Source organism: Podarcis vaucheri, assembly GCF_965113315.1.
Source record: "Podarcis vaucheri genome assembly, chromosome: 18".
NCBI lineage: Eukaryota > Metazoa > Chordata > Lepidosauria > Squamata > Lacertidae > Podarcis > Podarcis vaucheri.
In genome coordinates this window covers 1,855,677-1,879,514 of record NC_138756.1, presented here as the reverse complement: position 1 = coordinate 1,879,514, position 23,838 = coordinate 1,855,677, and the positions used below count along the sequence as shown (strand labels likewise).

Sequence of the window (23,838 nt, the reverse complement as noted above, 5' to 3'; positions counted from 1 at the left end):
CTGAATTGGATTTCCCCACCGTCCCTGGTCTGGCAGGAGACCCATCCTTGATTGATCGCTGTTGCTAAAGATTCCGACTGTACAGTTCTATGATTCTATTGGAAAATTTAGTACTTAAACAAGCACTTTTCCCAATGTTTGATGCCTGGAGATGCTATTGGGGGAGAAGGGGGTTTCCAGAGTTCTCTTTTACCAAACTGAGGTCCCCGCGTGCATTTTTCTGGGCAATTTATTTTTTTTAAATTACCTTTTGGCGCCCTGTGTGGGTGGTGACCTAAACAGCCGCTGTCGTGGGAACGGCGTCACTGCTTCCTCCCATCTACTTAAAATTAGTTCTGATTGGCTATATTTAGTCCCCAGCGCTCAATAAGACAGAACAGGACCTGAAAATGATTTTTTTAAAAGCAGTGATTCGGAACCCACCGCCGGAAATGGAGCTGTTTGATTTGCAACAGATTTGTATATTTCAGATCATAGAATTGTAGAGCTGGGCTGGATACGCAAGGCTCATCTAGTCCAGCCCCCCCCCCCCACACAATGCGAGAATCACAGCTAAGGGAGAGATGTTGTGTGCCAGCTGCCCTGTGGTGCTGTGTTTCTGCTTGCGATGAGTTCCCCCCGCTTTGGGGATCACGGAAGAAGAAAAGTCACTCACCCCCTGCTGTGGTACAGCCCCTTCTTGTCACCCTAAGGCTGTACCAGGACACAACAGATGTTTGTTTGTTTGTGATACTCTTAATGTTTGTATACTTGTTTAGTTTTCTTTCTAACTGCTTTGCTCATTTGCTGCCTTGGGTCCACTTTGGGAGGAAGGGCGAGAGAGAAGTTTAAAATAATAATTTTCAGGTTTTGCAAAGGCTCCATCACAAATGCTGCAAGAGGGGCTGTTAACTGCAAGTCAGGGGAAAAACACCCTTTATTCAAGGTTTATAATTGCTACATGTCAGGCCCTAAGTGCAGATCTCTACAGGCAGGGCTAGAGGACATCTGAGCATCTGAGACTAGGTGGCGGCTGCAGAGATGTTCTGCTGAAAGAATCACAACAGATAAAGGAAAGCAATTTTTCACACAGGGCAGAGTTAAATGGCGGAACTCAATGCTGCAGGAAGCAGCGACAGCCAACTTAGATGGCTTTTAAGAAGGATTGCACTAATTCATGAAGGAGAGGGCTATCGGTGGCTGCTAGCCGCAGTGGTGATGCTCTGTCTCCAGCCAGTCTCTTCGCATGTTCCTATGGAACCTCCCAGTCCAGGGGCACTCTATCTGGCTCCCCAGGTTCTTTGGGGTATTTGGCCACTGCGAGAACAGGATTCTGGACTGGCTGAGCCATGGGCCTGATCCAACAGACCCTTCTTACGTTATTTTAATGCTCTGACAAACGGTCCTGCCTCCCCCCACCAGCTTGAAAAGGCAAAATGCCACCCCACGCTTTCCATTTTCAGTAAAAGTCCGGTTTTGGGGAAGGAAGTGTCTTTGCAAGAAGTCCATGTTAAATTGGGTAACCTGATTTTGCAGCACGTGATTGAAACCTGCAAAAAAAAAACCAAAAGGCCATCTGGAAGTTCCCTCATTATTAGGGCTGGGCAGGATCCGGTAACATAGTGATATATCAGCAGCTTAGGTAAAGGTAAAGGGACCCCTGACCATTAGGTCCAGTCGTGGCCGATTCTGGGGTTGCAGCGCTCGTATCGCTTTACTGGCCAAAGGAGCCGGCGCACAGCTTCCGGGTCATGTGGCCAGCAGGACTAAGCCGCTTCTGGCGAACCAGAGCAGCACATGGAAACGCCGTTTACCTTCCCGCCAGAGCAGTACCTATTTATCTACTTGCACTTTGATGTACTTTCGAACTGCTAGGTGGGCAGGAGCAGGGACCGAGCAACGGGAGCTCACCCCGTCGCGGGGATTCAAACCGCTGACCTTCTGATCAGCAAGTCCTAGGCTCTGTGGTTTAACCCACAGCGCCATCCACGTCCCTATCAGCAGCTTAAATACCTCCGTATACTGAGAAAACAGTGTCTGGAATGCGTCTCGGCTGCTTCTTCCTCCCTATCTCAAATTGTCTGAAACTGGCATCTCGATCTGAACGCCATACCGGTTTCAGAGAATTGGTCAATATATCAACCCATCTCTACCGTGTGTGTAAAATCATACATTTTTATTTTCTTTACCCTACAAAGCTGCCTCCATCTGCCCTGAATTGCAATGGGCCGGAAAAAGATCCAGATTAGTCGGATTTTGGACCAAAGGAACCGGCAGGTAAGCACTTTTTTAAAAACGAAAGCGAAAACCAGTTACAAAGAGGGCTGTGGAGACTGGACCAAGGAGAGGAAGCCTCATGCGCAAGGTCTGAATGTGGGCCCCCAAAGCTCTCCGCCCGGCCCTCGTGAATCTCCTTAGGCCACACCTCCTCCCATGGCCACACCCCCTCTCCCAGCAGGGCTTCTTCAGCTGCAGCTCCTGCATTGTGTGGGGTTGGGATGGATGACCCCTGGGTGCCCCGTCCAACTCTGCGGATCCGCCACTCTCCCCTTCCAGGTCACCTTCACCAAGAGGAAGTTTGGGCTCATGAAGAAGGCGTATGAGCTCAGCGTCCTGTGCGACTGCGAGATCGCCCTCATCATCTTCAACAGCGCCAACCGGCTCTTCCAGTACGCCAGCACAGACATGGACAAAGTGCTTCTCAAATACACAGAGTATAGTGAGCCCCATGAAAGCCGGACCAACGCCGACATCCTGGAGGTAAAATACCTATTCGCTTTTCATGGAATCCTAGAATTGCAGAGCTGCAAGGGGCACCCAAGGGTCATCTAGTCCAACCCCCTGCAACGCAGGAATTTGAAAGTTGTTCTAATTGTTTTTCTGCTGTTGTGTTTTAATGCTATAGCCCACCGTACGTGCTGTGTTCACTAGCACCATCCACTTCAATGCACCCTTTCCCCAAAATATATGCATTTTTGCAAACCTCGGTTGGGGTTGGGGTTTTGTACCATTCCGGAAAGGCCAAATTTGGTATGTTTTGGCTTTAAATGCAAACTGAACCGCTCACATTCCCTAGACTTAATAGAGAGAACAAACTGAGATATTGGAACGTTGCCAAAAAGCGACGTTCTGGGCACCTTTTCACTTTATATCTCTTTGCATTTAATATATTACGTTCTAACCTTGGAGGTCTGTTGGACGGGCCCCTTCATATTTACTTAAGTGTCCATTGATTAAAGCACTGCAAAAAATCAAATAACAGCAATATCGTTTATGCCATTCTATTGAGATACTTTTCCTGTTCTTGCTGACTTATCCTTCTTTCACATTTGTGTGATGTGAACATCGTTTGCAATTGGGGTCAGTATTATTTATGGGGAGGGTTGGGCGTTTCTAAGGGGGGGCGGTGGGATTGTTGCTGATTATTTGCCCCCCAACCCCAAAATTCCTGCTCTGTCTCCGTAGACCCTGAAAAGAAAGGGCTTGGGCATTGAAGGTCCCGACCTGGACCTGGAAGAAGCTCTGGAGCCAGCGAGGAAACTGAGGCGACTCGGCGAGGGTGTGGACCTCACTCTGGCCCAACCCAAGCTCTGTGTGAGTAACAGCTTTTAGGGAGAGAACGGGCACAGGATTCAGACCATTGATATTGCCGACACTATCAGCTGCCTTCTGGGTTTCAGGCAACAGGCAATTCCATCTCTGCCTGGAAATTTAAAAGCATTTCCGAACCACTACATGCTTTAAATACTAGGTGCTAAGTTATACTCAGAGTAGAGCCCTTGAAATCAATAGACTTCCGTTCATCATTTGCTTCATTTTACTCTATTCCCCATCATGCATAAACCACTTGATTGTAAAGACAAATGCTAAGCGGTTTACAAAAGCAAAGCGAAACATTAAAATGACCCCAAGCAAGAGGCTTTTAAACTCAGGGTCAAAAAAAGAGGTCGGAATGGGCCAATATATATGTGGACTGGAGTGAGTGGCTTTTCTTCTTTAAGTCTTCAAAGTTCTTAACCAGGCTCAAGGCTGTTCTCTGAACCAGCCAGATGTTTAACTGAGAGTCAATCACAGCCAGTGCATGATTTGAAAAAGAAGACTTCAGCGCCACCTGGCCCCAAAATGGCAAGTAGACTTTCTGTTTTGGCCTTGGTTTGAAGAGTCATTTGGCACCTAGCTTATATATCTGAGTTTCTAACACTGCATGCAACAGTATTTATGGGTTTGTAAAAGCTGGACAATGCCTGGCTCCTTAAACCCAGAGCGCAGACTCCCTTGGCCTCCAGAGCTGGCTGGTTGCAGGTGGGAGAACACCCCATCCGCCTATTCCCCGGGTTCCGAGTTCAAGAGGCAGCCACAATTCTCAGCACCACATCTTTCCTTGGCTAAAGCTCTTCGTTGCTCCATCTTCCTTTCAGTCTGCACCTTCCCTCTCCAGCCTGGAAGGGGGGTCGATGAGGACTCCCCCCTCTGGGAGCGAAGGTGGGGCGGCCGGCCCCCGGGAGTCCCCTCACCACCAGAGCCACCTGCCAGCCCTCCCCAAGCACGCCACCCCTCCAGTGCGGTCTCCAACGCCCCTGGGAGCAGGTATGTTGCGAGACCTTCATGGGCTGGGATTGGGGTCTGGGGTGGATGCTTCCGAAACTCACCTGGGTTCGAATTGTCACCCAACCATGAATCTCACGGGTTGGTTGGTTGGTTGGTTGGTTGGTTGTTGGGATTGAAGAGAACCACCTTCAGCTCCGTGGAGGGAAAAGGGGGGCTATAAATGCAATAAATCGACAAACAAATATTTCTAAATGTTTTAAATAGCTGTTCAACTGTTTTCACTCATGGTCTTGCTGTTTTTGTTTTGCACACTGCTTCAAGTTGCTGGGTTTTTAAATTTTTATTTTATTCTGTGAAGTGCCCTGAGATCTTTTGATGAAGGGCAATATGTTGTTGTTGTTTTTGGTTATTTAAAATCAAGCAGCATATAAATTCCATGAGATAAAAAAGAATGTAGATCATGTGCTTTAATTATTATTATTATTTTAGCTAATTTTAATTATTCCCCCCCAATATTTTAAGTTGTTGTTCCTCCAGGTCTTTTCTTATTCTTTTTGTAAACTGTTCATTTAGAAATAAATTTTAAAAAGTTGTCCGCTAGCACCTTAGAGACCAACTAAATTTGTTCTGGGTATAAGCTTTCGTGTGCATGCACACTTCTTTAAATACACATGCTCATTTAGAGTCCCTTTCCACAACCAAGCGGTATATGAGTTTTTGGACAGCCCCTCACCTGTCTGCTTTTCTGCCCCTGCAGGGATGGGCTACCCTCTCTTCTCCCACGGCAACCTGGGTCGGGCGTTGTCCAGCAAGCCCCCTCCTCCGCTTTACCTGGGGGCTGACCCCCGTCGAGGGGAAGGACCCCTGTCTGCTGGCAGGAGCCAGGTGGTGTCGGCCGTGAGTAGATCGTGGCTCATGAAGCCCCCGTCTCCTGGGTGGGGCGCTTTCTGGGGGTGCCAAGGCTGGGCATCTGCCTGCAGTGGGGTGGGGGAGAGGCAAGATAAGAATAATAGAATCGTAGACTTGGGAGGGACCCCGAGGGTCATCTAGTCCAACCCCCTGCAAGGCAGGAATCTCAGCTAAAACATCCAGGAAAGATGGCCAATCCCCAAGCAGAGCCCACAACCTCCCAAGTGTGCGTTGCGCTGTTCAACAGATCTTACTAAACAATTAAACCCCCGTGTTGCAAACAATTATCAGTAATATCCAAGGCAACACGATGGCCAAGTACAACAATGCAATATCAATATAAACCCTTTATATAATCTACACAGAACATTGAACAATATGAAAAACCAAATAAACAGAAATCTTATAAATCTCTGAAAGTCACAAAATGTGTACTCTTGATAGATTTTCTTGAAAACGTAGAACCAAATAAACATAAGTCTTATAAGTCTCTGAAAGAAGCAGTGGGTCAGATTCTTATCTGATGAAAACAAGCCGTAAAGCTTTGTTTGAGGACGTCCAACGCTGCCAAAGTGGTCCGCAAACAGACGTGAACAGTGATTCCGGATATACCCACTCTTTCGTAGAATTCTTCTTCAGCACAGCAGAAGGATACAGAAATGCTTCATAAACCCATCTAGATGGTGAATGGCATTGTATAACAGCAATATCTGTGGAACAGTGGTCATAAAGTTATGTAACCACTGAATCTCCTCTCATGTAACTTGCAGCCTGCTCCTCCAGAGCAGGAGAAAACAAGCTGGCTCCTTCTTCTTAGTCTCCTCTTTCCCAAGCTAAACATCCCCAGCTCCTTCAACTGTTCCTCATCAGGCTTGGTTTCGCCCCTTGATCATCTTGGTTCCCCTCCTCTGCACACCTTCCGGCTGGTCAGCGTCCTTCTTAAACTGACCTGGCCAGAACTGGACACAGGACTCCAGGTGGGGTCTGACCAAGGCAGAAGAGAGCAGGACTGTTACTTCCCTTGATCTGGTCACCGGACTTCTGTGGATGCCTCGCCCTTTGAACAAGCGCAAACTCTTACATTTGTTCCTATTGATAAGCAAGGGGGCCACCACCTAATGAGTGCAGCCATTCGACATTTTCCACCTAGCCTCGCATTGTGTACACTAAGCTGCCCGTCCTCCACGCTGCACGGGGTCAGACTAGATGACCCTCGGGTCCCTTCCAGCTCTACGGTTCTAGGGCCCTCATATTTACAAGACCGCCTGTCCTAGTCTGCCCCTCAGAGGGCCTTAAGGTCCATGAATAACCATAGTTTAGAGGTCCTGGGCCCTAAGGAAGTCAGACTATCCTCCGCCAGGGCCAGGGCCTTCTCAGTGGTGGCTCCGACCTGGTGGAATGCTCTGTCCCAGGAGACCAGGGCCCTGCAGGATTTAACCTCCTTCTGCCGGGCCTGTAAGACAGAGCTATTCCGCCTGGCTTTTAATTTGAATTCAGCCTGATCTTTTATTCCCCTTCCTTCCCTCCCCCTCCCCTTTTTATGAAGATTCCCCGCTCTGAGACCCCACAGCTAATTCTCCCCTGGTCTCCTTGCTGGCCCAAATAGGACTAATTTAGCCAGCTAGCCCTGGGGATCATCTAATGTTTATTGGATGGATTTCCCCCCTAAATTGATTTTTGAATTCTGAATTTATTGTTATTCACGTTTTATACTGTATTTTATGCTGTTTTTTGTTGCATCAATTAAGTGTTTTAAATTCGTTGTTAGCCGCCCTGAGCCTGGTTTTCTGAACCGGGAAGGGCGGGGTATAAATAAAAAATTATTATTATTATTACTACTGATTTAATCTCAACCTCGGAAATTGTGTGCCTGGTGTTTGAGGCAGGGGATGTTCCCAGCCCTGCCTGGAAGGGCAGGCTCCACCCCACTGCTCTATGGTCCTTTTCCCCCGTGGGGGACTTTGATCTAACATTTCAGTGGAGCTTTGTGAGAGACCCTGCAGTCCCTGCTCCAACTTTGACTGGCGTGACCACTGAGTGGCGCACTCCTGTGACCCTGGATTATCTCCCCGCACAGCGTTCCTTGTACCCTGGACTTCAGAGCACGAGTCCTGTCTTGTCTGCAGGAAGCACCTGTCTCCCAGGGCACGGGCTGCCCGGCTACTATTCCCTCTCCTCTAGCCACCCAGGTATGCTTTTGGTCAGCCAATCAGGCGTCATCTTGCTGTGGGCACTAAGGTGGGAACTGCGGAACTCCTGTCCTCAGGCCCAGACCTGTCCCCTAGTGCGCTTCTGGGAACTGTAGTTTGCCACCTCCTTCCTGAGCCATGTTGGGGTGCAGTAAGCCTCCTTAAATCTCTCACCCAGCTAGCTCAGTATTGCTGACACAGACTGGCAGCGTCACTCCGGGGTTTCAGATCTCCCCAGCCTCACCTGAAGAGACTGCCGGAAACAGAACCCAGGACTGTGTGCAAAGCCACCAAACTGCAACTCTTCCCTTAAACGTTCCCAGTGCGACCCATGTAGGGTAGGCAAACTAAGGCCCGGGGGCCGGATCTGGCCCAATCGCCTTCTCCATCCGGCCCATGGACAGTCCAGGAATCTGTGTGTTTTTACATGAGTAGAAGATGTCCTTTTATTTAAAATGCATCTCTGGGTTATTTGTGGGGCAAAGGAATTCGTTCTTTTTTTTTCCCCTTTCCAAAATATAGTCCGGCTCCCCACAAGGTCTGAGGGACGGTGTATGGGCCCCCTGCTGAAAAAGTTTGCTGACCCCTGTTCTAAATAAAGACTGGAACAGAGGGAGAGGGAGAGACAGGATGGATGGATGGAAGGAAGATTGATTCAGAGCCAATTTGGAGAAAGGGGTTGGCCTGTAATTGTGGATATAATGGAGAAAACTCCATTCCAGAAGTTTTTAACGTGGGGGGAATCCCCACCAAACATGAATAAATGAACTCAACTTTCCTCAGCCCTCCCAACATAATAGGGAAAGGGAGGGATTAATTTTTGACAGCCTGACTGCTAATGACCAAAATCAAGATCTTCTTTTACCGGCCACTCAATATTCTCCGTGGAGGGGCTGCGTTATGTAATACATTTGAATGTTGAATTTGTTAAGCGTATGTCTAGAGTCAATGGATAAAACAAACACCATTTGATGTTCTGCTGGATGCATGTTTAATGGTTATTGGATTTGGATTTGTTTAAAAACCAGTAACAGACCCTCCAAGTGTCCCTGTTTTCCAGGGACGGTCCTGGATTGACAGAAGCCATCCCGGTTTCTGATTTGATCCTGGAATGTCCCACTTTTCCTTAGGGCATCCCTATTTCCAATGGCAAAATGTTGGAGGCAATGGTAGGATGTCCCTGTTTTCCTCAGAGAAATGTTGGTGGGCATGGAATAGGGCACCTGTATTTTCATCAGATAAATGTTGGAGAATGTCCCTATTTTAATTGGATAAATGTTGGGGTGTGTGCAATAAAAATTGGGTGTGTTTTTTAAAAAAAAAAGATTTCAGAGCAGATAATAGGAAGAGCCTTATTCACACATTTCATAGTTAAACTGTGGAACTCCCTGCCACAGGAGGCAGTGATGGGCACCAAGCTGGATGGCTTTAAAAGAGGATTGGACAGATTCATGGATGTGGAGAGAGCTAGGTAAAGGTAAAGGGACCCCTGACCATTAGATCCAGTCGTGACCGACTCTGGGGTTGCGGTGCCCATCTCGCTTTATTGGCCGAGGGAGCCGGCGTACAGCTTCCAGGTCATGTGGCCAGCAGGACTAAGCCACTTCTGGCGAACCAGAGCAGCACACGGAAACGCCGTTTACCTTCCCGCCAGAGCGGTACCTATTTATCTACTTGCACTTTGACGTGCTTTCAAACTGCTAGGTTGGCAGGAGCAGGGACCGAGCAACGGGAGCTCACCCCGTCGCGGGGATTCGAACCGCCGACCTTCTGATCAGCAAGTCCTAGGCTCTGTGGTTTAACCCACAATGCCACCCGTGTCCCAGGGGAGAGAGCTACTGAGAGCTAATAGCCACAATGGCAATGCTCTACCCCCACGGCAGTGACGCTTCCAAACCCCAGTTACTGGAAACCTCAAAGGAGAATATTCTGGTGCTCAAGCCCCGGTTGTGAGTTTTCCTGGAGGCTCTGGCTGGCTGCTGGGAGGACAGGGTGCTGGGGCACTTCTGGTTGAAATTGAAATTGAATTGAAATACCTTATTGTCACTTGTACAACTTGTCTACAGTGAGATTACAGAGCACCCCCACTCAGCTCTCTTAGTCTTAATTCCCCTCGTTTACTGACACACACACACCAAACCCCAAAGTCAGTTGCCCTGTTGTTATCTTTTACGGATAGAAGCTGTTCTTCACCCTGTTGGTGCGACTAATCCTGCTTCTATATCTTCTGCCCGAGGGCAGGAGATCAAGAAAGTGCCAGCCAGGGTGTGAATCATCCCTGAGAATTTTCCTCACTCTCCTGAGGCAACCTCTTCTGCGATGTCATCCAACAGATTCATGGGACAGCCCATAATATCTTGTGCTGTATTCACCACCCTCTGTAGGCACTTCCTATCAGTTGATGTCAAACCAGAGCACCACACCGTGATGCAGTATGAAAGGACACTTTCTATTGGGGACTGGTAGAAGGAGATCATCAAATGTTGATTGACATCGTTCTGGTGGTCTTAAGGAGAGAAAGGCAGGGTTGCACAGCAGCAGCAGCCCACAGCCCGAAATATTACCCCCTCCGCTAGCCCACAGGAGGTTTCATGTCCCAGCTGAGATCACGGTTGCTTCCCTCCCGTCTCCAGAGACCCTCAAATCCTGACGGTCTTCTTCTTTCCCCAACGTCTGTCCTGCAGAGTTTGCCCCTGGTGATGGACCTTCGCACGCCTTCGGCCTGCAGGCGGACGCAGTGTCCACTTGGCCGCACCGAGAGATGTCCATCGCCTCCCACCCAGCGCTGGGGTAAGAGAGAACTGGGGACGGGGGGGGGGGGTGTCCTCAGCCTGGGAGGAAGGGCCTAGGCAGCGACCTACAACCTCCAAACACGCCTGGAAGTGCAGGTGTGTGTAACAGAGATACCCATATAAGCCATGAGGTTATAGCCTGCTGAAGTCATTTACTACATTCATTTATTGAAGATATTTATACATACTGCTACTCATAACAAGAAATCAGAGTGCCACCCAAGGCTGTGTGTTTTCAAATTTCCTTTTTGTAATGTATATAAAGCAGAGAGAACGATGACAACAGCAAACAAAAATCAAAAGGGTGAAAGCAAAACTGTAAAATAGGCACGCAGGATGAGCACTGTTGTGTGTACATTATAGTAGCAATGTCCGAGTAAAGGATATTAGTGTTGACTGATCATAGAATTATCAAATTGGAAGGGACCCCCAGGGGCCATCTAGTCCAACCCCACTAGGCTCTGATGACCATTGGATCATAAGAGGGCACACAACTGTTTGTATCTTTCTCCTCCTATTTACTGTTAATGAGACGGGAGTCGTGTTCATTTGAGTTACGATGTCCTGGTAAATGGAGGTTCAGCCAGCCTAGGTCAGAAACAAGGAGGGACCTGCAAGTCAATGTTGCAGGGTGCTGTTCAGGGTGCCAGCCAGCTATGCTTTTCCCCTAGGATAATTCCTCCATGGTATTTCCTTGTGTCAAGCCACCGCTACCCTAACAGGTGCTCAGTGTTCTGTAGTAACTTCATTGGGCTTTTGCGAGAAAAAGGCTTTTTTTTTTTTTTACTTCTGCAGACCCCAAGACTGCTCCATACCTCTGTGTTTTGGTGTTGCATTGGTTTGATGTTAGTGTATAGGATTACAGTATTTATCCTTTGAAAGCATGGTCCAGGTACTCTCCATCACTGGCAGAGGAAGGGGGGGTGGGTCACCCTAGGTGAGATCAATGAGTGGGGTGACAAAATGCAACTCGCCGCTGCCTATGGAACCGATCAGGGTTGAGTTGCATCGTGACGCGTTCCATTCCTGGTGATTGGCCAGGCTCCCCCTGCCCATCCAGTCCATGTCCCGCCCTTGCCTCACGAACAGCAATATCCAAGGCACTCTCTGCAAAACCAAATAAACAGAAATCTTATAAATCTATGAAAGTCACAGTGTTGGACGTCATAAAAAACAAAGCTTTACAGCTTGTTTTCACCAGAACAGAATCTGACCCGTTGCTTCTTTCAGAGACTTGCATAAGTCTACAAAGACTTTCAGAGACTTATTATAAGACTTATGTTTATTTGGTTCTCTGTTTTCAAGAGAATCCACCAAGATGCACCTTTTGTGACTTTCATACATTTAGAAGATTTGGTTTTGCACAGAGTGCATATTTCACATATTACATATTGTTCAATGTTCTGTATATATATATATATATAGAGAGAGAGTTTATATTGACATCGCATTGTTGTATTTGGTCATCATGTTGCCTTGGATATTACTGGCGATTGTTTGCAACACGGGGGTTTAATTCTTTGGTTACTTATTGCCTCATGAGCAACAGCACATCTTCAAGCATAAGGTCAAACAGATTCCTCACTGGCCTTGCAGACAACTTCATTGTCCAGAAAGTGGGAGAAGCAACAAGAGGAACAGCCATTTTAGACCTGGTCCTAACCAATGTTGATGACCTGGTTAGTGGGGTAGAAGTGGAAGGATCATTAGGCGCGAGTGATCATGCTCTTCTGAAGTTTACTATACAGCAGAAAGGAGCAGCCAAGCATACTAGGACTCAATTTCTTGACTTTAAGAAAGCTGACTTCATAAAACTTAGGGAAGTGCTGGGTGAGATCCCATGGACAACAATACTAAAAGGAAAGGGAGTTCATGATGGCTGGGAGTTTGTTAAGAGGGAGATACTAAAAGCACAACATCAGGCAATACCAATGAGACGGAAACATGGAAGGTGCCTAAAGAAGCCAGGGTGGCTATCTAAAGAACTTTTAACTGAATTAAGATTAAAAAAGAATGTGTACAAAAAATGGAAAAGGGGGGAAACCACCAAAGAGGAATTCAAACAAATAGCCAGCACGTGTAGACACAAAGTCAGAAAAGCTAAAGCACAGAATGAACTCAGGCTTGCTAGAGAGGTTAAAAGCAACAAAAAAGGCTTTTATGGGTATGTTCGTAGCAAAAGGAAGAACAAAGAAACAATGGGATCACTCAGAGGAGAAGATGGTGAAATGCAAACAGGGGACACAGAAAGGGCTGAACTACTCAATGCCTTCTTTGCCTCAGTCTTCTCCGATAAAGAAAACAATGCCCGACCTGAAGAATTTGGAGCAAATGATTCAGCAAAGGAAACACAGCCCAGAATAACTAAGGAGATAGTACAAGAATATTTGGCTAGTTTAGATGTATTCAAGTCTCCAGGGCCAGATGAACTGCATCCAAGAGTATTAAAAGAACTGGCAGATGTGATCTCAGAACCACTGGCAGTCATCTTTGAGAATTCCTGGAGAACAGGCGAAGTCCCGGCAGACTGGAGGAGGGCAAATGTTGTCCCTATTTTCAAAAAGGGGAAAAGAGAGGACCCAAATAATTACCGCCCAGTCAGTCTGACATCAATAGCAGGGAAGATTCTGGAGCAGATCATTAAGCAAACAGTCTGTGAGCACCTAGAAAGGAATGCTGTAATCACTAATAGTCAGCATGGATTTCTGAAAAATAAGTCATGTCAGACTAACCTGATCTCGTTTTTTGACAGAATTACAAGCCTGGTAGATGAAGGGAACGCAGTAGATGTAGCCTACCTTGATTTCAGCAAGGCATTTGACAAGGTGCCCCATGATATTCTTGTAAAGAAGCTGGTAAAATGCGGTCTTGACTATGCTACCACTCAGTGGATTTGTAACTGGCTGACTGACCGAACCCAAAGGGTGCTCATCAATGGTTCCTCTTCATCCTGGAGAAGAGTGACTAGTGGGGTGCCACAGGGTTCTGTCTTGGGCCCGGTCTTATTCAACATCTTTATCAACGACTTGGATGATGGACTCAAGGGCATCCTGATCAAATTTGCAGATGACACCAAACTGGGAGGGGTGGCTAACACCCCAGAGGACAGGATCACACTTCAAAACGACCTTGACAGATTAGAGAACTGGGCAAAAATAAACAAGATGAATTTTAACAGGGAGAAATGTAAAGTATTGCACTTGGGCAAAAAAAATGAGTGGCACAAATACAAGATGGGTGACACCTGGCTTGAGAGCAGTACATGTGAAAAGGATCTAGGAGTCTTGGTTGACCACAAACTTGACATGAGCCAACAGTGTGACGCGGCAGCTAAAAAAGCCAATGCAATTCTGGGCTGCATCAATAGGAGTATAGCATCTAGATCAAGGGAAGTAATAGTGCCACTGTATTCTGCTCTGGTAAGACCACACCTGGAGTACTGTGTCCAGTTCTGGGCACCACAATTCAAGAAGGACACTGACAAACTGGAACGTGTCCAGAGGAGGGCAACCAAAATGGTCAAAGGCCTGGAAACGATGCCTTATGAGGAACGGCTAAGGGAGCTGGGCATGTTTAGCCTGGAGAAGAGGAGGTTAAGGGGTGATATGATAGCCATGTTCAAATATAGAAAAGGATGTCACATAGAGGAGGGAGAAAGGTTGTTTTCTGCTGCTCCGGAGAAGCGGACACGGAGCAATGGATCCAAACTACAAGAAAGAAGATTCCACCTAAACATTAGGAAGAACTTCCTGACAGTAAGAGCTGTTTGACAGTGGAATTTGCTGCCAAGGAGTGTGGTGGAGTCTCCTACTTTGGAGGTCTTTAAGCAGAGGCTTGACAACCATATGTCAGGAGTGCTCTGATGGTGTTTCCTGCTTGGCAGGGGGTTGGACTCGATGGCCCTTGTGGTCTCTTCCAACTCTATGATTCTATGATTCTATTCTATGATTCTAAGCGCAGCCACACACACACACACACACACACACACACACTGGGGGGGGGGGACATTCTGCCAAGCCTTCCCCAAGCCGCTGGGGTAAGCGGGGGGGGGGGGAGCTGTGCTTCTTTGACTCATGGTCTAGTTGTACATTTTCCAAGAAAAAAACTTTTCAGAAATTCACCGAAGTTTCCAGGTGGATTACTTCCCATAGGAGAAACAGAGTTATCAGCACGACTTTCTTTTTCTTTTTCTTTCTTTTTTTCGGTTCTACCAGACATGTTTACACAAAATTCCCCTTTTAAGTTAGTGATTCATACTTCCTGCAATAAACTATTTTAAGGAGCCGCTTTGGCAAAGAATGGAATGAAACAACCAATCATAATAATAAAAACAAAGCCAAATATATACCACAATCACAGCTGATTTTCAAACCAACACATTTCACATCACAACACACCACAAGGAATGATCTTAAAGCGTCAAGAGGGATGAAGCGTCCGGGCCTGAGGAAAGCGGCGGGGTGCGGGGGCCGGCTTGAGGACTCTGGCCAGTCAACGCAACTCCGCTCCGAGCGGCGCTCTCTGAGGGCAGCATGACTGGCCTGTGGGAGAAGAAGACTCGCTTTAGCCCAGGTCTGTCCTCCTTGCCCAAACCTTGAGCACTGCATTCCTTATCAGCCATAGCTCTGCCTTATCCATTTCTGTACTGCTTCCATGTTATTTTGATACCAACTCTCGTAGGAACGCCATGATTTTAAGTCAGAGAGTTGGTCTGGAAGTCTGGAGCAGGGTGTTCTCCCCGCTCCATGCAAATTCTCCCTTCTTCCTCTTACCTGTATTATTTGCGGGGAGGGGGCTTCAGCAGCAGCCGCAGCGGTGCAGAAGCCATACCCTGCAAGAAAGAAGGAATCCCTGAATGTGTGAATGGTCTGTCACAGACCAAACGACCAGGGACGGGGCTTCAAGAAGCCGTTGCAGGAAGTCCCAGGTGAGCAGAGGGCTCTTGGGCTCGATCCTGTTTGTGGCCAGGGGCGTACCGTTGGGGGGCAGGGGGGCGAGCTGCCCCAGGTGCCATCCTGAAGGGGGGATGACATTCCGACGCGCCACCTGCCCGCTCCGCCCAAACCCGCCCAAACCCGCGAGCGGCAAAGCAATGAAACCCCCCTGTCCCCTTACCTGTGAGGCGAGAGGCCGTTGCCTCGGCTGCAGACCCTCCCGGGATGCGGCGGCTCCCAGGCTGAGCCTTCTCCTCGCTGCAAGACAAAGGGAGACATCAGCCGGCGCCCGGCTCCCAGCTACGTGAGCCCCAGTCTGGGGCAGGAGGGTGGGGACCTGGAAAGGGGGCATTTCCTCCTACCTGATCTTATTAATTGCCCCACCCTGAACTCCTCCGCACGGGCGTCGGGGCTCCGTCCCGACCGGCCTGGCACAGAGGCAGCAGCCAAAGTCTCCCCCGCTTCCGGAATCACCCTTGAGGCGTTTTTGATGGGGGGAAACTTTGGCTGCTGCTTCTGCGCCAAGCACGGCCAGGAAGGAGCCATGCCCGTGCGGAGAAGCGAGGGAAGGTGAGGCAGGCGAGGATCAGGCTCAGGCTCTGGGAACCGCCGCGATGGTCTGTCATTTTTGATCCCGGGAGCAGGTGCTGGAGCCTCATCCCTGGAGGTGTGGTCCTGTGGAGGAAGCAGAAAGCATCTGATGAGAAGGGGCTGGGGCGGATGAAAAACTACAGCCCCATTTTTTATGACCCCCCCCAAAGAAGTCCCACAAGGACTCCTTCCTTCTGTCCCAGTACCTGATGTTTGCCACGTTCGCCACGTCCCTCCAGGGATTTCGCCAGTGCGAAGTAGATGTTAGGGAAAGGCTCCCTCCCTGCAAAGGAAATGGAGGAATCAGCAAGCGCCTGGATCCCAGATGATAGCACCAGTCTGGCGCATGAGGGAGGGGGGACACAGGAAGGAAGCATTCCTAAAATATGGGGCACTCTGTTGGCATTTCCACTTACCTAAAGTGGGAGCCTTTCCCCCCTCGTGCTGGCGGGCCTCTCGCCTAAGGAAGAAAGAAGTTCTGTTAGTCTGATTGCTTGGAGGAGTTGGAACCAAATAAATATACAGATGATAATATTCATTATTATCACCTCGATATTTAGACATGTTGATGGACAAATTTTGGAGTCGATTTTGTGCCCCACCCCTCACCTCCAACCCTGGCAGGGGCCCACCTCACCACCCCCTAGCTAGGGCCCTGCCTGGACTACAGAGAAACCCTCTTCATAAAAGTACAGGATCTCTAAATCCGGCCTAGGATCACTGGGAAACACTTCCCCTGCCACACAAGGTCACAACATACCTCCGGATTTGGCTGGGTTTCCCTGCACCGCTGGGCTGCTGCTGCTTCCCCAAACCCTGGCCCTGCAAAGGAAGAAGGACATTGTTCTCTCTAGGGGGGCAGAACAAGCACCCCTGCCAGGCTGCCCATGCCAACGTCACCACAGGCTGCCAGCCTGCTCCTGCCTGGGCACCTGACCCCTGGCTTGGAAGGAGGGGGGCAAGGGGCTGGGGCGGGACGGGACTGCAACCCCCCAACCCAGCCCTGTTTCACTCAGGTCAGCGCCATGACCTCCCTGCACATGTGGGGAATGGATTCCCCATGGAATTAACTTACCACAATCTCCAATGGTTGACTCCAGTTGACTCCATCCTCCTTCACTGTTTTCCGCCTCTTTTGTCCTAGGAGACAGAAAGGAAAATAAAAAACAGAGGAAGAGGTTACAGGTGGGAAATGTCCGAGAATCCCAAAGTTTAAATTCAGAGACCTAGACTCAGGATCCAGCCTGGACCTCAACCTTTCCCTGTTTCCTCCCTGTGTCCTATTAAAGATTGTAAGCCCCTCGGGGCAGGGACCTTTTGATCAAGGGTCACGCGCAGTGATGGTGCAAAGAAATAATAGGAGAGTAATTTCACCAGGCTCCTGCCCCATGCAAGCTGAAGCCTGCTAGGTGCCTTTCCCTGAATACTCCAAATCTTCCACATGCTACCATTTATTTCTTTCTAGCGTTTAGAGGTGTCCCCTACAAATTCAGAACAGTCTTTTGCCAACGCATGATAATAAAGTGAATAAGTTTGGAACAGAGTAGTTGCTTTGGGTTCCTTTATGGATCACTGCCTTGCCGTGGCGAAGGGGCTTGAATAACTCAGAGAAGCTATGAGCCATGCAGGGCCACCCAAGATGGACAGGTCATAGTGGAGAGTTTTGACCAAACATGATCCACCTGGAGCAGGAACCGGCGAGCCACTCCAGTATCCCTGCCAAGAAAACTCCATGGACAAAGACAACAGGCATATAAAAGTTATGACGCTGGAAGATGAGTCCCTCAGGTCGGAAGGCGTCCAACATGCTACTGAGGAAGAGCGGAGGACAAGTACAAGTAGATCCAGAGCTGATGAAGCGGCTGGGCCAAAGCCGAAAGGACGCTCAGTTGCGGATATGCATGGAAGCGAAAGGAAAATCCAATGCTGTAAAGAAAAATATTGCATAGGAACCTGGAATGTAAGAACCATGAACTTTGGTAAGCTGGATGTGGTCAAAAATGAGATGGCAAGAATAAATATTGACATCCTGGGCATCAGTGAACTAAAATGGACGGGAATGGGCGAATTCAGTTCGGATGACCATTATATCTACTACTGTGGGCAAGAATCCTGTAAAAGAAATGGAGTGGCCCTCATAGTCAACAAAAGAGTGGCAAAAGCTGTACTGGGATGCAGTCTCAAAAATGATGGAATGATCTCAATACGAATCCAAGGCAGACCTTTCAACATCACAGTAATCCAAGTTTATGCACCAACTACTGGTGCTGAAGAAACTGAAATTGACCAATTCTATGAAGACTTACAACACCTTATAGAAGTGACACCAAAGAAGGATGTTCTTCTCATTATAGGGGATTGGAATGCTAAAGTAGGGAGTCAAGAGATAAAAGGAACAACTGGCAAGTTTGACCTTTGAGATCAAAACGAAGCAGGGCCAAGGCTAATAGAGTTCTGTCAAGAGAACAAGCTGGTCATCACAAACACGCTTTTCCAACAACACAAGAGACAACTCTACACATGGACATCACCAGATGGGCAGCATCGAAATCAGATTGATTATATTCTCTGCAGCCAAAGATGGAGAAGCTCTATACAGTCAGCAAAAACAAGACCTGGAGCTGACTGTGGCTCAGATCATCAGCTTCTTATAGCAAAATTCAAGCTTAAACTGAAGAAAGTAGGAAAAACCACTGGGCTAGTAAGATACAATCTAAATCAAATCCCTTATGAATACACAGTGGAAGTGAGGAACAGGTTTAAGGATTTAGATTTGCTGGACAGAGTGCCTGAAGAACTATGGATGGAGGCTCGCAACATTATACAGGAGGCAGCAACAAAAACCATCCCAATGAAAAGGAAATGCAAGAAAGCAAAGTGGCTGTCCAATGAGGCCTTACAAATAGCGGGGGAGAGAAGGCAAGCAAAATGCGAGGGAGATAGTGAAAGATACAGGAAATTGAATGCAGATTTCCAAAGAATAGCAAGGAGAGACAAGAAGGCCTTCTTAAACGAGCAACGCAAAGAAATAGAGGAAAACAATAGAATGGGAAAAACGAGAGATCTGTTCAAGAAAATGGGAGATATGAAAGGAACATTTCGTTCAAAGATTACCAAGGACAAAAGTGGTAAGGACCAAACAGAAGCAGAAAACATCAAGAAGAGGTGGCAAGAATACACAGAGGAATTATACCAGAAAGATATGGATGTCTCGTACACCCCAGGTAGTGTGGTTGCTGAGCTGGAGCCAGGCATCCTGGAGAGTGAAGTCAAATGGGCCTTAGAAAGCACTGCAAATAACAAGGCCAGTGGAAGTGATGACATTCCAGCTGAACTATTAATTTTTTTTAAAGAAGCTTCTGTTAAGGTGCTACACTCAATATGACAGCAAGTTTGGAAAACTCAGCAGTGGCCAGAGGATTGGAGAAGATCAGTCTACATCCCAATCCCAAAGAAGGGCAGTGCCAAAGAATGCTCCAACTACCGCACAATTGCACTCATTTCACACACTAGCAAGGTTATGCTTAAAATTCTACAAGGCAGGCTTAAGCAGTATGTGGACCGAGAACTCCCAGAAGTGCAAGCTGGATTTAGAAGAGGCAGAGGAACCAGAGACCAGAGATATGCAGATGACACAACCTTGATGGCAGAAAGTGAGGAGGAATTAAATAAACTTTTAATGATGGTGAAAGAGGAGAGCGCAAAATATGGTCTGAAGCTCAACATCAAAAAAGCTAAGATCATGGCCACTGGTCCCATCACCTCCTGGCAAATAGAAGGGGGAGAAATGTAGGCAGTGAGAGATTTTACTTTCTTGGGCTCCATGATCACTGCAGATGGTGACAGCAGTTACGAAATTAAAAGACGCCTGCTTCTTGGGGGGAAAAGCAATGACAAACCTGGACAGCATCTTAAAAAGCAGAGACATCACCTTGCCAACAAAGGTCTGTATAGTTAAAGCTATGGTTTTCCCAGTAGTGATGTATGGAAGTGAGAACTGGACCATAAAGAAGCCGAAGAATGGATGCTTTTGAATTCTGGTGCTGGAGGAGACTCTTGAGAGTCCCATGGACTGCAAGAAGATCAAACCTATCCATTCTTAAGGAAATCAGCCCTGAGTGCTCACTGGAAGGACAGATCCTGAAGCTGAGGCTCCAATACTTTGGCCACCTCATCAGAAGAGAAGACTCCCTGGAAAAGACCCTGATGCTGGGAATGATGGAGGACACAAGGAAAAGGGGACGACAGAGGGCGAGATGGTGGGACAGTGTTCTGGAAGCTACCAGCATGAGTTTGACCAAACTGCAGGAGGCAGTGGAAGACAGGAGTGCCTGGCGTGCTCTGGTCCAGGGGGTCACAAAGAGGCGGACACGACTAAATGACTAAACAACAACAAGAAGTTGCTTTGGGAGACGATAATCAGGCATAGCCCAGTTCTGTGAAGCTTGGAGGTGGGGTGTGAGGCATCTGGGCTTTAGCAGTACAGTGGTACCTCGGGTTAAGAACTTAATTCGTTCTGGAGGTCCATTCTTAACCTGAAACTGCTCTTAACCTGAAGTACCACTTTAGCTAATGGGGCCTCCCACTGTCACCGTGCCACCGTTGCACAATTTGTCTCCTCATCCTGAAGCATCCTGAAGCAAAGTTCTTAACCTGAGGTACCATTTCTGCAGAAGCCAAGCCCTGGCTCCGTGGCTCACCTGAATAAAGGGAATCCTCCTGCCGCCCCCTTCTTTCATCACTGAACTGCCACATCCTGACAGCAATGGTGGCTGTTCTGCTGCTTCTCAGTCCAGCTCAGCTCCAGCCCCCCCCCCCCACCGTGCCGCCTTCTAGAACCCACTGCCCTCAACTGACTCTCACCTGCCCCCCCCTTCAAACTCCCTTTCCAAGCCTCCTTCCAGCTTCCGTCTCCACCAGAATTCCTCTCTCTCTCTCTTCCCCCTCCCTCCCTGCTTGACATTCTCTTTGGAACTGTAATAGCATCACTTCCATTGCCATATTGCAGAAAAGGGGAAGGGGGGCTGGTGGGGAAATGTCCGGGAATCCCAAAGTCTAAACTCAGACACTCTGACTTATGTGTCGCAGGAGGACTCAGGATCCACCCTGGACCTCAACCATTCTCTGTTCCCTCCCTGTGTCATACAAAAGATTGTACACCCCTTGGGGCAGGGACCTTTTTGTCAAGGTTGTAGTTCCAGGTAGGTAGCCGTGTTGGTCTGCCATAGTCGAAACATAATAAAAAAAATTCCTTCCAGTAGCACCTTAGAGACCAACTAAGTTTGTTATTGGTATGAGCTTTCGTGTGCATGCAGATATCTGAAGGTATCTGAAGAAGTGTGCATGCACACAAATGCTCATACCAATAACAAACTTAGTTGGTCTCTAAGGAGCTACTGGAAGGAATTCTTTGCTTTTTATCAAGAGTCACATGCAGTGATGGTGCAAAGAAATAATAAAAAATCAAATCTCACTAGGCTCCTGCCCCGTGCAAGCTGTAGCCCGACAGAAGCCTTTCCCTTAAAACCAAAGGCTGTGTACACACCATCCATTTGGGGCTCTTGCAGCGTGAAAAGGGGCTAATTCTGCACAGCTGCATTGCTGAGAGGCAGGGACCTGGCAAGCTATCGATAGCTGTCAACAAGTCAAGCCAAGGAGCCAAGCCTCGTGCGCCAGTGACGGGTGACGCTAATAATAATAATAATAATAATAATAATAATAATAATAATAATAATAATAATGTAATAATAATAATAATAATATGCCCCTCTTCTCCTCTGGGCCTCCTACCTTCAGCATTCATCTTTCTCTGCAAATCTCTCACCAACATCTGACAGGCATCCCCCTTGCAGGGCATTATAAGGCTTGCTTGCACAGCAGCACTTTGTGACATCAGCTGGCAAACGGGCCAGGCTGCTGGGTTGGCCGGCAGCTGAATGAAGAAAAATAAAACCAGGGGGGTCAAAGTGTGCTGGGATGAGGCCACCATGGGTCAGGCCAGAGGGGGCTGTTGGGGGGTGTGGTTGTGCCTCCCCTTCATCTGCATCTTGCTCCCCCACCTGTTCCATCAGCTGCTCGACAGAATCAGAGCATGGCAGAGTTGGAAGGGGTGCCAAGGGGCATCTAGTCCAACCCCCGGCAGTGCAAGGATCCTGCCCACAGCCAGCCCCTGCCTGGGCTCCACACTCCCACCACCTTCTTCCCAGCCGGATGCGCAGACCCCTTGCCCTTCTGCATGGGGTGGGGAAAGGGGAGAGAGAGAGGTTTTGCTCCCTGTCCCTCCGGACATGGATATGAGAGCCCTGTCAATATCTCAAGGGCATCCCAGGGAGGAAGCTTGTCTTCTCCTTCTCCAGAGGCCCTCAGGACCTGAAGCCTTCAAGCGACCAGAAAGGAGATTCCGACTCCAGGAAGAACTTTCTGGCAGCAAGAGCTGCTTGACAGTGGGAGGAAATCCCTCGGAAGGTGGTCGACTCTCCTTCCTTGGAGGTTTTTCAGCAGAGCTTAGATGGCCACCTGCCATGGGTTCTTGAGTTGAGATTCCTGCATTGCAGGGGGTTGAACTAGATGACCCTTGGGGTCCCTCACAACTCTACAGTTCTAGGATGCTATGATTTAAAGTGCATCCAGTGAGCAGTTAAAGCACATGACGTCCCCCAAATGATCCTGGGCATTGCAGATTCCCTCTCACAGACCTACAAATCCCAGAACCCCTTACAAACTACTGTTCCCAGGATCCTTTGGGGGACAACACCTGCTTCTTAGAACAGGGAGGCGAACCTGCAGCTGATTTCCCCCAGTTTCCTAGGAACTCAAGTGCATCTAAGAGGATGACTTCACAGAGGCAGGGGGGGTAAAATATTGCTGCCTCCCCTGGATGTCCATTTCCAAAATAGAAGATAAAAAACAAAATAAAACCTACATACAGCAAGAGTGTTTTGTGTTGTGCAGGCTCCTATGTGCCAATAGCTTTAGATACCTATGAGGTCCATAAATTACCATGTAGCATATATTCAACACAAAAAACAGCGGCAATTTGTTGTTGACAAAGGACAGCTGGACGTATAAAGGGCCCCTTTACCTTCAGAAGCTGAGGGCCTCATCAAAACTAAATCCAGCCCTGCGTCGTATGTTTGGCTTCCAATGAACATTCACAAACGACTAAACAACAACAACACCACACACACACACACACACACATATATATATATATATATATATATATATATATATATATATACGCACACACCCACCGTATTTTTCGCCCTATAGGACGCACCGTCCCATAAGGCGCACCTAGTTTTTTGGGGGGGAAATAAAGGGGAAAAAATTATTTTCCCCCCAGGCGCGGGGCTGGGGCGGCCCGAGCTTCCCCCGACCCCAGCCCCCAAACAGGCAGCTCTCTGCAAGCCGTGGGAGCCCAGCGCTGGCTCCCGCTGCTTGCGGACAGGTCCGCGAAGCCTGGATGCGCTGATCTCAGCGCGCGCAGGCTTCGGCATGCAGACAGCTCTCCGCAAGCAGCGGGAGCGCTCCCGCTGCTTGCGGAGAGGTCCGCGAAGCCTGGAGAGCGAGAGGGGTCGGTGCGCACTGACCGCTCTCGCTCTCCAGGCTTCAGCGAAAGCCTGCATTCGCCCCATAGGATGCACCCAGATTTCCCCTTCATTTTTGGAGGCGAAAAAGTGCGTCCTATAGGGTGAAAAATACGGTACATAAAGAGAGAGATGGAGTAGGGAGATAACTATAAATAACAAGAGGCTATTTATTTATTTATTTATTTATTTATTTATTTTCAGGTTTATACATTTCAATAATTTTGCAGTCATTTTAACATTTCAAAACTTGACTTCCTTCCCCCTCTTTCTGCCGTTCCTTAAATTTATTTTTTTAAATATTTCC

At 48.2% G+C, this 23,838-nt stretch overlaps 2 protein-coding genes and 1 long non-coding RNA gene across 5 annotated transcripts in view; 1 reads left to right on the top strand and 2 right to left on the bottom strand.

Moving 5' to 3' along the window:
• Nucleotides 1-23,838, top strand: part of MEF2B (myocyte enhancer factor 2B) — a 41,785-nt gene that overhangs the window by 15,704 nt on the left and 2,243 nt on the right. For 2 of the 3 annotated variants that reach the window (XM_082206572.1, XM_082206573.1), the window contains exons 2-8: nucleotides 2,178-2,256; nucleotides 2,536-2,739; nucleotides 3,445-3,573; nucleotides 4,398-4,566; nucleotides 5,285-5,424; nucleotides 7,514-7,625; nucleotides 10,310-10,415. In XM_082206572.1, the coding sequence (XP_082062698.1) occupies nucleotides 2,203-2,256; nucleotides 2,536-2,739; nucleotides 3,445-3,573; nucleotides 4,398-4,566; nucleotides 5,285-5,424; nucleotides 7,514-7,625; nucleotides 10,310-10,415 (914 nt within the window). In that variant the 5' untranslated portion in view covers nucleotides 2,178-2,202. The remainder of the gene's footprint in view (nucleotides 1-2,177; nucleotides 2,257-2,535; nucleotides 2,740-3,444; nucleotides 3,574-4,397; nucleotides 4,567-5,284; nucleotides 5,425-7,513; nucleotides 7,626-10,309; nucleotides 10,416-23,838) is intronic. The other variant, XM_082206574.1, reaches the window with a different exon arrangement.
• Nucleotides 5,406-23,838, bottom strand: part of LOC309523097 — a 51,869-nt gene continuing 33,436 nt past the window's right edge. Inside the window, exon 3 of the long non-coding RNA XR_014215245.1 lies at nucleotides 5,406-5,501. This is a non-coding gene — a long non-coding RNA (uncharacterized lncRNA). The remainder of the gene's footprint in view (nucleotides 5,502-23,838) is intronic.
• On the bottom strand, nucleotides 14,797-20,697 carry LOC309523123 (uncharacterized protein; the record flags this gene model as incomplete). The annotated part of the gene is made up of 8 exons (XM_082206886.1): nucleotides 14,797-15,248; nucleotides 15,533-15,609; nucleotides 15,714-16,026; nucleotides 16,149-16,225; nucleotides 16,359-16,402; nucleotides 16,703-16,764; nucleotides 17,018-17,082; nucleotides 20,643-20,697. The coding sequence occupies 8 exons, from the start codon at nucleotides 20,695-20,697 to the stop codon at nucleotides 15,195-15,197; spliced, it is 747 nt and encodes a 248-aa protein (XP_082063012.1). The 3' UTR covers nucleotides 14,797-15,194.